General features: G+C 35.8%; 1 protein-coding gene across 1 annotated transcript; it reads right to left on the bottom strand.

The window, feature by feature from the left end:
- Positions 1-9,104: 9,104 nt before the first annotated feature.
- On the bottom strand, positions 9,105-11,118 carry LOC122067862 (L-type lectin-domain containing receptor kinase IV.1-like). Its single transcript, XM_042631704.1, has 3 exons — positions 10,068-11,118; positions 9,468-9,849; positions 9,105-9,420 (listed from the first exon to the last, which is right to left on the bottom strand). Exons 1-3 carry the CDS (start codon positions 11,116-11,118, stop codon positions 9,105-9,107), a joined length of 1,749 nt encoding a protein of 582 aa, XP_042487638.1.
- Positions 11,119-12,143: the final 1,025 nt, after the last annotated feature.

Below are 12,143 nucleotides of genomic sequence, written 5' to 3'. Positions count from 1 at the left end.
GATCATTCTTTGGGCACTGATTTAGGCTGAACTTATCTCCTTTGATAACGAGGAAAACACCTGGTTTGCAATTCATCATGCCATATCTTTCTAAAACTTTATTAATATAGGTTTTCTGTGATAGCCCATGTATCTGGCAAAATCTATCATGAAATTTCTCAATGCTAATAACGAAAGAGGCTCAACCCATATCTTTAATTTCAAAGTTCTTAGAGAGAAAGGTCTTTATATCACTTAACAAACCAAAATCATTGCTAGCAAGTAAAATATCATCCACATATAAGACTAGAGATATAAACTTACTCCCACTAAGTTTCAGATATATACAATTGTCAAAGGTGTTCTCAACAAATCCAAAGAAAACAATGATGTAGTTAAATTTAATATACCACTGTTTGGAAGCTTGTTTAAGTTCGTATATGAATTTCTTAAGTCTGCACACTAGATTTTCTTTTTCTTGATCACTAAATCCCTCAGGTTGGTTCATATAGACTTCCTCATCTAAGTGCCCATTCAAGAATATAGTTTTTATATCCATTTGGTGAAGCTTTAGATCATAATGAGCCACTAATGCCAATATGATTCTCAAAGAATCCTTTTTAGAGACAGGAGAGAAGGTTTCATAGTAATCAATGCCTTCTTTTTTAGTGAATCCCTTTGCAACTAGTCTAGCTTTATGTTTCTCAATATTACCCTTCGAGTTGTGTTTGATTTTAAATACCCATTTATAACCAATTGTCTTAAAGCCCATTGGTGATTGAACGAGATCCCAGACATCATTGTCACTCATGGACGTCATCTCATATTTCATGGCATCTACCTATTTAAGAGAATCATTATCGTTTATTGCTTGTGAAAAGGTTAATGGGTCATTCTTGATTCCAATATCGAACTCTGATTCTTGGAGATATATTATATAGTCATCTTGAATAGTAGACCTCCTAACCCTCTGAGGTCTTCCTTGAATTTTTTATTGAAAAACATTCATAGTATTATTAATGGTATCTATATCATGGAGTGATACATCTTCAATAGTTTGTTACTCCATAGGATCGTTTTCATTAGTCATCTGTGGGACAACATCATCATGATGAATATATACATTTTCTATAGTTTGTCATTCCACAACATCATTATGAATAGTCACCTGTGGAACAACAATATAATTACGATATACATAGGTCGATAGGAAAATTCAATGTTCTTCAAATACCACATTACGTGGTTTCTCACTCTCACTAATGTTATCATCCTCTAAGAATCTAGCAATTCGAGTTTCCACAATTCTGGTACTGTGTGTGGGTGCATAAAACCTGTAACCCTTTGACTACTGACAATAATCTATAAAATAACAACTTATGGTTTTAGGGTCAAGTTTTCTTTCGTGCGGATTATACAATCTAGCTTCAGCAGGACAACCCCATACATGTAAATACCTAAACTAGATTTCCTTCAACTCCATAACTCGTAAGGAGTTTTAAGAACTGACTTACTAGGAACTCGGTTCAAGATATACACAGTTGTCTTTAATGTTTCACTCCATAAGAATTCAGGTAATGAGGAGTTGCTCATCATGTTGTGTACCATTTTCATGATGGTACGATTACGTCTTTCTACAATCCCATTTTATTCAGAGGTATCAAGAGTTGTGCATTGGGGGGTTATACCCTTCAACTTAAGGAATCGGGCAAATGGTCCTTCACTTTTCCCTACATCAGTATGTCTACCATAATATTCACCCCCTCTATCAGATTTCACAGTTTGGATATTTCTGTCTAACTTTTTTTAGACTTTAGAAAAGAATACTTCAAAATCATTCAAAGCATCAGATTTTTCTTTTAATAAGTAAACATAACAATATCATGAGTAATCATTAATGAAAGTGATGAAATATTATTCACCAGTTATACAAGGATCAAAGTGGTCACAAATGTCAGTGTGTATCAATTTCAAAAGTGAATTGGTCCTTTTGGCAGTAACTTTATTTGTCTTAGATTGCTTACCTTTAATGCAATCTATACAAGTGGTGAAGTTTAGATTTGACAATATTTGATGCTTCACTAACCTCTCCATTCTAGGTCTGAAAATATGACCTAAACGTCTATGCCATAGGAATGAGGAATCATCATTGATGGATTTACGCTTTGATCCAACATTCACATACAAGGCAAGAATGGATTTAGAAAAATTAGAATCCAAATTAAGTTTATAAAGAATATCACATAAATATCCAGTGCAAACTAGATTGGTGTCTTTAAAACGTTTACAATGTTATCATCAAAAGCAAACTTAAAATCTTCACAATGAAACTAAATTTCTAGAAATAGAAGGAACATAAAGAGTATCCATAAGGTCCAATTGGAATCCGGTATAAAAAATCAGTCTATAAGTACCGTTAGATCGGACATCAGACTCTTACCGGTTTCTCATGTAGATAACACTCTCACATTGATTTGGTTCCCAAGTTGTAAGAAAACCCTGCATAGGATTAGAAATATGAACAGTTGCTCCTGATCAATCCACCAAGTATTATAAGGAACATCAACAAGATTGGTTTGAAAACATACTAGGATAGAATAATTACCCTTCTTTTCGAACAAAGTCTTGTGTTTCTTATAGTCTTTCTAAAGATGTCCTACTTTCTTACAGAAGAAACAATTCAACTTGTCAATTTTCTTTTCCTTATCATCAAAATTTGGATCGAAGGTTGTCTTTGATGCACTATTCTTCTTAAAATTTCTTCTCTTCCTTTTATTATGGTTAGATACAAAATTGATCACATGATCTCTCTCATCATTCAATCTCTTTTTCTTCTTGGATGCATATACTCTGAAGTTTATTCAGAGTTCACTTATCTTTATTTGTATTGTAGTGGATCTTGAATACTCCAAAACGAGGAGGAAGTGCAGTTAGAATGATTTGGACAAGGCAACATTCATCCATTACCAATTCGAGGGGTTTTAGTTGTGCACAGATACTTGCCATTTCAGAGATATGTTTTCCTACCCCATTAGTACCAGTATACTTCATTGTTACTAGTTTGGTCATCAAAGTTCTAGCCAAAGATTTATCAGCAAGCAAAATGGTTTTCTACATTAGTTAGGTATTCCTTTGCATTTTCAAAAGTTGGTATGGAGCTTTTGATAGTCTTACTAATTGTCTTCATAATATATAGAAAGCAAAGACAGTTGGAACGCTCCCACAAATCATGTAATGTAACCTCATCATCAGTGCTCTCATCAATGAGAACAGTTGGTTTCTCATTACGCAAGGCACAATCATGATCCATGGCAGCAAGGTAATAAATAAGTTCTTCATGCTAGTCATTGAAGTTTGACCCATTCAGAAATGGCACGTTATTCGAAATAGGGATAAGTGTTGAAGCTATGAACAAAAGTAAATAATACATGCTTATCAAACATCATGCTTTAAGTTTCAACAATAGAATATTAAAATTCTAAAAAAGCAACATATTGCATCATTACAATTTGTCATGTGGGATCGAGATGGTAACGTGCTAGTGGTTTACTTTACATTAGTTGATGGTCATCATTAGGAAAAAAATATTTAAATCATCAAAATTGTCAAATAAGATGTATACCTATAAATATTCCCATTCTATTTAACCGTTAAACTATCACATACAGATCAATGCAGTCAATCAAGAATGTGTGTCTGTGGATATTCTCATTCTATCTTAATTGTTACATAACGATCATCGGAAGGCCCTAAAGTTTATAATTCAAATTGAATATATATGATATAATTATGTCTAAGGCTAACATATGTAATTATTGCCATAAAAAAAAATGTGTGCCTATAGATACTCCCATTTAACTTAATTACAGACTCATTTGTTACCTAAACTCATTAAATGTGTGTATCACACTTTTATGTTGAGAGCCAAAAAAGTAATCAATGCAACTAAGAAATGATGTGTACCTATGGATACTCCCATTCAATCCAATTTCATAATCAATAATGTCCTAGACCCTATTTAAATTGAATGTGTATATCACACTTTATGTTTAGAGCCAAAAAGTTATAATCAATGCAACCAAGAAAAAATGTGTAACAATGGGACCGTATTTTTGAATGTTTTCCAATGATATGGGAATCGAGCACATGCTAGGCTCGATTGTCGTATTCTGACAAAAGGCATCAACCACTTCCGGTCACCTTCCCCCCATCATTAAACAATATCGGGTTTGACCGATCACAAGTTCCGGGATAATCTGGACTTGTGCCAAAAATTCAACTTCTTTCTGAAAGAGAGAATATATGTCTCATCATTATCCGTAATTCATCATTGCCAAGGGGGGGACAAAATTTTGTGTCTACGCATACCCAACATTTTCCCTTATTTAAATATGAGGAATTTTTTTTGTCAGAAAATAAACCTGGAAGAAAAGAAAATTATTCATGGGTCGCATACAGCCTCTAAAGAAGCAAAGCATTGCCAAAACACTTCTAATTTCTATCAGCAATTTCCCCATTAAATATTTAGGGGTAGAAATTTTTAAAAGAAGAGTGAAGAAGCAGCCATTTATGTCGATTATTGACAAAATCAAAGGTCGACTGACAGGATGGAAAGAAAAATTGTTATCAATGGTTGATAAAGTCCAACTAGTGAGATCGTTAGTAACAAAGATGCCAGTGCAAAACTTTTCATTTTATTGGTGTTCCTCTTCCCTTTTAAAGATCATAGACAAATGGATGTGTAACTTTTTATGGACTAGAGAAGCTGATTTGTCAAAGGCAATAACAGTGAAGTGAACCAAGTTTGCAAGCCTCTTTGTGAAGAAAGTATGGGAATTAGACGGCCGCATGACATAAATAAAGCCCTCCTATGTAAAAAAGCTTGGGAGATCAAGAATGGTGAATTGAGAATGATGAGTAGGATTTTTAAAAGTAAGGTTTATTGGGAGAGATGGGCATTTAAAGAAGGGATATAAGGCGAATTGGGGATTGTGTGGATAGGTGCATGGTCCCAGGTTTGATTCCCCCATCTGTGCATTTGCGATTTAAATGGAGTCTATGGTGATGGGTTGTTGCGCTAGTCTCCTTGAGGATTAGTCGAGGTGTGCGTAAGCCATAAGTTGACCCAGACACCTTGGTTAACAGGAAGAAAAAAAAAAAAAAGGGGATATAAGGCTTCCTCAGTTTTGCCCGGAGTTAAGAGAATGTGATCCTTCAAATCAACTAAGGAGAGGTGGATTGTAGGCAATGATCAATCTATAAAACTATGGAAGGACAAATGGGTAGGCTATACCACTATTGAAGAGAGATCTAATATAGAGGCGAGCACCTTTAGTGGCAGTGATATTAAGGTGGCAAATATAATTGAGAATGGGAGATGGCGTCTTCCTGATGTTAACTCCTCCCTATTAAGAGATGATTTTGCTGAAGTAGGTTAAATCAAATTACCTCAGACAAATATTGAGGATAAGTGCATTTGGTGTTGTAGTCTATTAGGGAAGTATTATTCCGTCTTGGAAGGATATCAGCGTCGAAATCCAAAGGTACCTTGGTTTTTCTTGGTGTAGGAGTCTAAGTTGCAACCAAGGCAAGCTACTTTTGGGTGGAGGCTGATGCATGGGAAATTTCCCATAAATGAGATAGTTGCAAGTAAAGGTATATCCCAATTGTTTCGATGTGTTCCGAATGTGAAAAAGCAAGGGAATCTATTCCCCACATTTCTTGGAGTGTACTTTCTCTGTGGATGTGTGGAGTAAGTTTGCCAATTGCTTTGGTATGAGATGAAACAGTGCCAATGTCAGTTGCAGAGTTTGCACAATGGTGGTTAGGGAAGAGAAGAATTTTATCAGCAAAAGAAAATTGGATGACCGGATTTATCCTTGTGGCAGAAAATATTTGGAGGGAGTGGAATGAAAGAAGATATGAAGGTAGATGGCGAAGTATTAATCATATTATTAATATAGTAAAAAAGGATATTAAGGAGTTGCAACTGAACTTGAGAAGAATTATCAAGAACACTAGGGACTTATTATGCTGGCGTAGGCTAGGATTACAAGCATTATCGTCCCTCAATAGATCAATTATTGAGGTCTATTGGTTTAACCTGCAGTAGATTGGGTGAAGATGAACGTGGATGGATTCTCAATTGGAAATCCAGGCAGAGCCGGGGCGGGTGGCATACTTCAGGACCATAGAGGTGATATCATTAGTTCTTTTGAAAATTTCCTTGGAATTCAGACTAATTATGTTGCTGAATTTCGAGGTCTGATGGAGGAGATTCATCACACCATTCTATGAGTGATAGCTTTATGGATTGAAGTAGACTCAGCAGCGGTACTGATGGTAGAGCAAACCATGTCATTACCTTGGTTCGTTCGACAAGATTGGAATGCAGCGGAATCCTATTTAAATTCAATTATATGGATGATAACACATTGCTATAGAAAAAGCTAACCCAATAGCTGAATATCTGGCGAAGGATGCAACATATACGGGTCTCTCTAATGATACAACTTCTTTCCCTATCTAAATCATGGAGGAAATCTTGAGAAGATAGGAATTCTAGACTGTGGTTTACATATCACTGATGGCTTTTTAAGAGTCCTATTGATGGCAATGTGGAAGGTAGGGCTCTTATTCTCTATATTTTGAGGGGTTTTTTTTTTCAATCTTTTTAATAAAATTCAGAATTTTTACCCAAAAAAAAAAAGGATAATTAAAAAAGTGCATAAGATGGAATCGTCCATTCATGCTCAACTTTGTCAATGGTCCTAGTCCTCTACCTTATATTAGTAAAGATTCAAAATCCGGTTTAGCTTCTTTTTGTATTTTCCTTGGTTTTATCTCTCCCAGGGCTTGAACATATAACCGTGATGTACATGCTTGTGCAAATTCAAAGTAGTGTAATTGTTTTAATATTAATGAAAGAAAAAGGAAAGTATATTGAATATAACAGTGGGATTTACATGGGCATGGAAGTGACACCCAAATAAGGCTCAACGTCTACTTAATCACGAGGGAGTTTTGGCCACTACAATTACACAGGAACACCCTATCCTATGTTAACACTAGCCTACACAAGTGTAAGTGTTACAACTTCAGAGGGTGAGTTCTAGCCGCAATAATGACTTAGGAGCACTCTCTCCTGTTTCAACTTTGTTGACACAAAGGCAATGCTACAATCCAAACATTAGACTAATTAAGCCCCAACTTGCTAAGTTTACAATGTAAGAACATAAAATAAAATCTTCCACTTATATTCGTGGTCAAGATCTCTCAAATCTCCCCAATCACATTCATGATCTACCTAGAACAATAAAAATTGGAACTTACGATGCAAATTACCTCATCCTATGTAATCTCGACGAACATCAATCAAGTTATCTCAATCACCAAAACACTTTTCAGCATAAACAATGTTTTTGAAAACATAGAATGTCATACCCTATGCATTACCACCATGTACTCTCTTTGAAGTGCATTCAACACCTTGCACAAGATCCCATTTTACATAAATCGGTTTTTTTTTTTTTTTTTTTTTTCATTAACCTCTCTAGTAAAAAACACTCTTTGTGTAGTTTTCTTTTATTTGTATCTCAATCATGGTTAAGCACCGCTAAATGTAATTGTTTTTATTATTATTATTATTATTATTATTATTATTATTATTATTATTATTATTATTATTATTATTATTATTATTAAATTGTTTTATATATTTATATATATTATTTTTCTTTTTTTAAGATACCTATTCATTTAAGCTACGTGCAACAAATTATTAATGACTATTAAATTTCTATAATAATTTACAATCCCAAGGTTCAAACCCTAGACATGCACCACATGACACTCTATTGGGAACTTGAAACTCTTTAAATAGTCACCTCAAGCCTTGTTAGACATGAATTATATCATAAATACAATATTATACCATATTTTAAAACCAAACTATTTTAAATATAGGTCAATACAAGAAATTTATAAGGTGTACAACAGCTACTGGAGTACAATAGACTATAGTAATATAATTCTCAATTTGAATAATAGAGACGTTGGGAGAAATGTGAGCCATGGGAGTGGGGGCCACAAGCAGTTGAATATCCATAGAGTTGGATGGGAGACTTGGGAGAAGAAACACGGTCAAGACTTCAAACTTTCCAACGGCCTGCCTACTTGATGAACTCCTTGACCAAGTCTACAATAGTCAACTAAACCTAAACCTTGAATCTAATCCAGCAAATAGGAATTATAAAATTAAATCAAATCTAAGAATTAGAATAGATTAAAACTTGGATCGAATCTTATCTAGATATGCTCAATCAATTCCTAAGATATGGAACAGATCTAATGGCTGGATTCAGAATACTCCAGTTCTGAAAAAGAAACGGAGCAAGTTTAGGACATATTTTTTTTTTTATATTCCAGATCAGATGATCTGATTCCCCTGTAGCCCTGATAGAGTAGTCCTCTTGGGAGACCCTTTTAACTCTAGAACAGAGCTACCAGGTTCTGTTATTGTATTGCAACATCCTTAGTAGAACTGATGTTAAGTTTGTCTCGAATTCTTGACCCGTTTTGAAGATTGACCCGATCCGACATATTTTAGTAGTGACCCGAATGAGAAATTTTCTGAGATTTGTGATGGAAGCAGAGGGGTTGGGCCGATAGGCCCAAGCCTGGAGCCCATCACTGATCTCGTATGGGGGTGCAGGGGCGTTCGACCAGATCGACCACGACCCGATGGGTCGACCCGCGATTTGGAGTGTATATAATGTACTGTTGTTTGTTGAGAAAGTCATTGTATTTTGGGGTTTTTCGAGCTAGGGTTTCAAGGCGAGTTTTTTTTCGTTGCTGCTAGGGTGTAATTTCTCTTCTGCATAGTGAATCATCTTCTTCTTCGCCCGAGGACGTAGCACACCACCCTGGTGTATGAACCTCGTTAAATCTCTATGTCGTACGGATCTATTATCTCTTTATTATTCGTGTTTCTTGATGTTTGATCTTACAACTGAGAATATCAGGGAAACAATTTTGATTTAATAATCTAACCCATAACTCAAACTTATTACTGAATACAGATACATAAACATGACTGCAAAAAAACTTAACAGAATTGATTATACTCATCGACCTTGCGAGAGTAAAGATTGTGAAATTGATAATGACCGAGTCATTGGGCTCCTAGGATAAGGACTGCCAACAGAGACATCACCAAAACCTATTGAAGGCACAAAATCTGTGTCATCGATGCTTGTTTGTAGACCAAGCAATCTCAGCTTCGGTAGAGGAACTTCTCCCTTCAAATATCGCATAACTTCTACCATATGAGGCCTTTTAGTTGGAATAGAGTGAGAACAAAGCAATCCAAGTTTCAACACCAGCTCCATTTCATTCACATCATAATTCAATCCCAATTTTGGATCCACAGTATCAAGAATCCTGCCCTTATGCAACATGAAATCACCCAATCGACCAGTGCAACACACTCTTCAGATGCTTCTGGCTCTATAGGCCTCCTACCACAAGCAATTTCGAGCAGAAAAACCCCAAATGCAAACACATCCACACTAGGGTTTGCCTTTCCAGTCCTACCAAGTTCTGGTGCAAGATAACCAAGTGTTCCTACCACATGGGTGGTTTGAGGGTCAGCTCCATGGTCATATAATCTTTCAAGACCAAAATCTCCCAATCTTCCATATAGCTCCTTGTCTAATAAGATATTACTGGACTTGAAGTCTCTATGAACCACAACTTGTTCCCATTCTTGGTGCAAATATGATAACGCATCCGCCACGCTTTTGATGATTCGAAATCTTTGACACCAACTCCGAATCATCTTTGTTGTTGTTTGATCAAAAAGGAGTTCGTCTAGACTCCCATTGGGCATGAAATCATAGACCAGAAGGAGTTCTTCCTTACATCGGCAATAGCCCAAGAGTGGGACTATACTTCGATGCCTCAATTTACCTATACTGATTATCTCAGTAATGAATTCTCTCTCCCCTTGTCTAGAATTGTGGGAGATTCGCTTAACTGCAACCTCTGTTTTGGATATGGGTAATACACCTCTATAGACCCTACCAAACCTCCAGTTCCAAGAAGCTCCTTATCCTTGAATCCCTTGGTGGCGATGTAGAGATCTTTATATTTGAACCTGTGAGGTCTATAATCGAGCTCCCAATCTTCAAGAACTTCGGCAAACTTTTTCTTCCTTCTCACAATAAATTGGAGGATGAAGATTGAGATTAAAACTGAAGTAGCACCTATTACGGAAAATACAACAATAAAAAGACTATGTCTCATTTTATGTCCTGTTTGAGGAAGCTTTGGAAGGTGAGAGAGAGTGAGTTCTCTTGCTTCCCCATTTGTTTCAAAACTCCATCCCAAAACATAATAGGATACTGGCAAGACGTATGTAGCTGAGGAGAATCCCACAAACATGGGATCCACAATGAACTCAGAAAGATCAATTTTCAAGGACAAGAGTGGGATGGTTGGTTTAGGGATGTTAACAGGAGCTAAAGTGACATTAAGTTGATTCTCTGCACCATAATATTCCACCCAGAGTTGCAAGAGTTGTCCACTGGTGAGGCTTAGGTTCACAAACTGGTTCTCTTTATCACTAAAGTAAGAAGCAGTTGCAGATTGAACAGATTTCAAGTCATTGATATCAATACCAACATGGTTTCCATCGATATCGTTGAACTCCTTGTTTTGGAGGCAATCGAGCTCGATTGCGATGACATGATTGGATGGTTTGCCGATGTTGGTCATATTGAAAAGCCCAAAATAATTGCTTGGCAAAGCATCTGGGAATTCTCTTGAGGGTGCAATCACGAAAGCCATTCCTGGGCCACCAAACTTGGTTTCCCCAACAGCAAAAACAAAAGTAGTAGAGAAGGATAAAGCTTTGCCGGTGGATGAATTCTTGAAGTGAATTGGATCTGGGTACAAAGCATGACTCACCTGTTGATTGGTGTTGTTTACCAACATAAGGAGGCCATTGGCTGTAATATGTGCCAACCCGTCCAAGCTCATGTCAACTCCTCGAAATCCATTGTATGTGAAACCAAAATCTTGTTGTGAAGCTACGGATTTCCAAAGAAGAAGAAACCAAACCACGGACTTGAGGAACATTGTCAACTTCTGTCCCTTGGCCTGCTGTCCTCTCTTTATTGTTGAGGCCCTAATTGAGTTTGTTCTTGAAAATCAGGTTGCTTGTTGAGGTTGTACCCATCTTGTTTCTTCTTTTTCCTTTCTCTGAATAAATAATTTCTACCTATTTCCAAAAAAATAAGTAAATAAATAAATAATAATAAAATATTAAAATATAATAATAATAATAATAATAATAATAATAATAATAAATTCATTGTCCTCAATATATTTTTGTGAAATAAGAAACTAGGACCACTCCAACGTTATATGAATTTTTAAGGATCTTATCTAACTCTTCTCAAATATATGGATTTATATTGCAATTTCTTGACCATTCAAATAGATAATTAAACAACAGCAGATGATAGAATCAACCTTTCAAGCTGAAATTTGAAGGGAAACTTCCTCTCTCCCGTATATTTACTGAAAGACTCGAAAATTTCAGTGGTTAAGTCAATGATTTCATTCACATATAAATACAGTGAAAGAATAATTTGAAAGTTGATCCACTTCAAATCATAGATTTGTAATGAAGAATCACACAGACTCCGAAGAAATTGCAATCTAAAAATAAATGTGATACAATTTTCACTTCTTTCAAACTAAAACTACATCTTGAAGCCAAAGGAACTTTCTTCTTAATATTTTTTTCATCCTATCGAAGGCAACTGGTAATCATTCTCCATCTAAAAAGGGTCACTCTAAGAAGTACTATTTTACACCATATCATTTAGTACCATGAAACTACAAGATGCCTTATGAAAGAAAATAAATACAGAACGATTCATGAAGATCGATAAGAATGCACGACAAACACTACAAAAACACGTTTTAGGCATACCTGAATCCATGGCTGAAGAATAAGAACTCCTCAATGTCTTCTTGTATGTTCCTCGTACAACACGATCAATGTTGGTCTGGTTTACCCTCTTTCCCTTTTGCTTTTGGTCATTAGCATCACTTAATGGGTCAGTGATAACTATATATAGGGGTGAGGGTAGGGA

The sequence above is a fragment of the Macadamia integrifolia genome, unplaced genomic scaffold (assembly GCF_013358625.1).
Source record: "Macadamia integrifolia cultivar HAES 741 unplaced genomic scaffold, SCU_Mint_v3 scaffold3173, whole genome shotgun sequence".
Taxonomy (NCBI): Eukaryota; Viridiplantae; Streptophyta; class Magnoliopsida; order Proteales; family Proteaceae; genus Macadamia; species Macadamia integrifolia.
The sequence above is the reverse complement of the archived record's forward strand: the minus strand, read 5'-3'. Positions and strand labels throughout refer to the sequence as shown.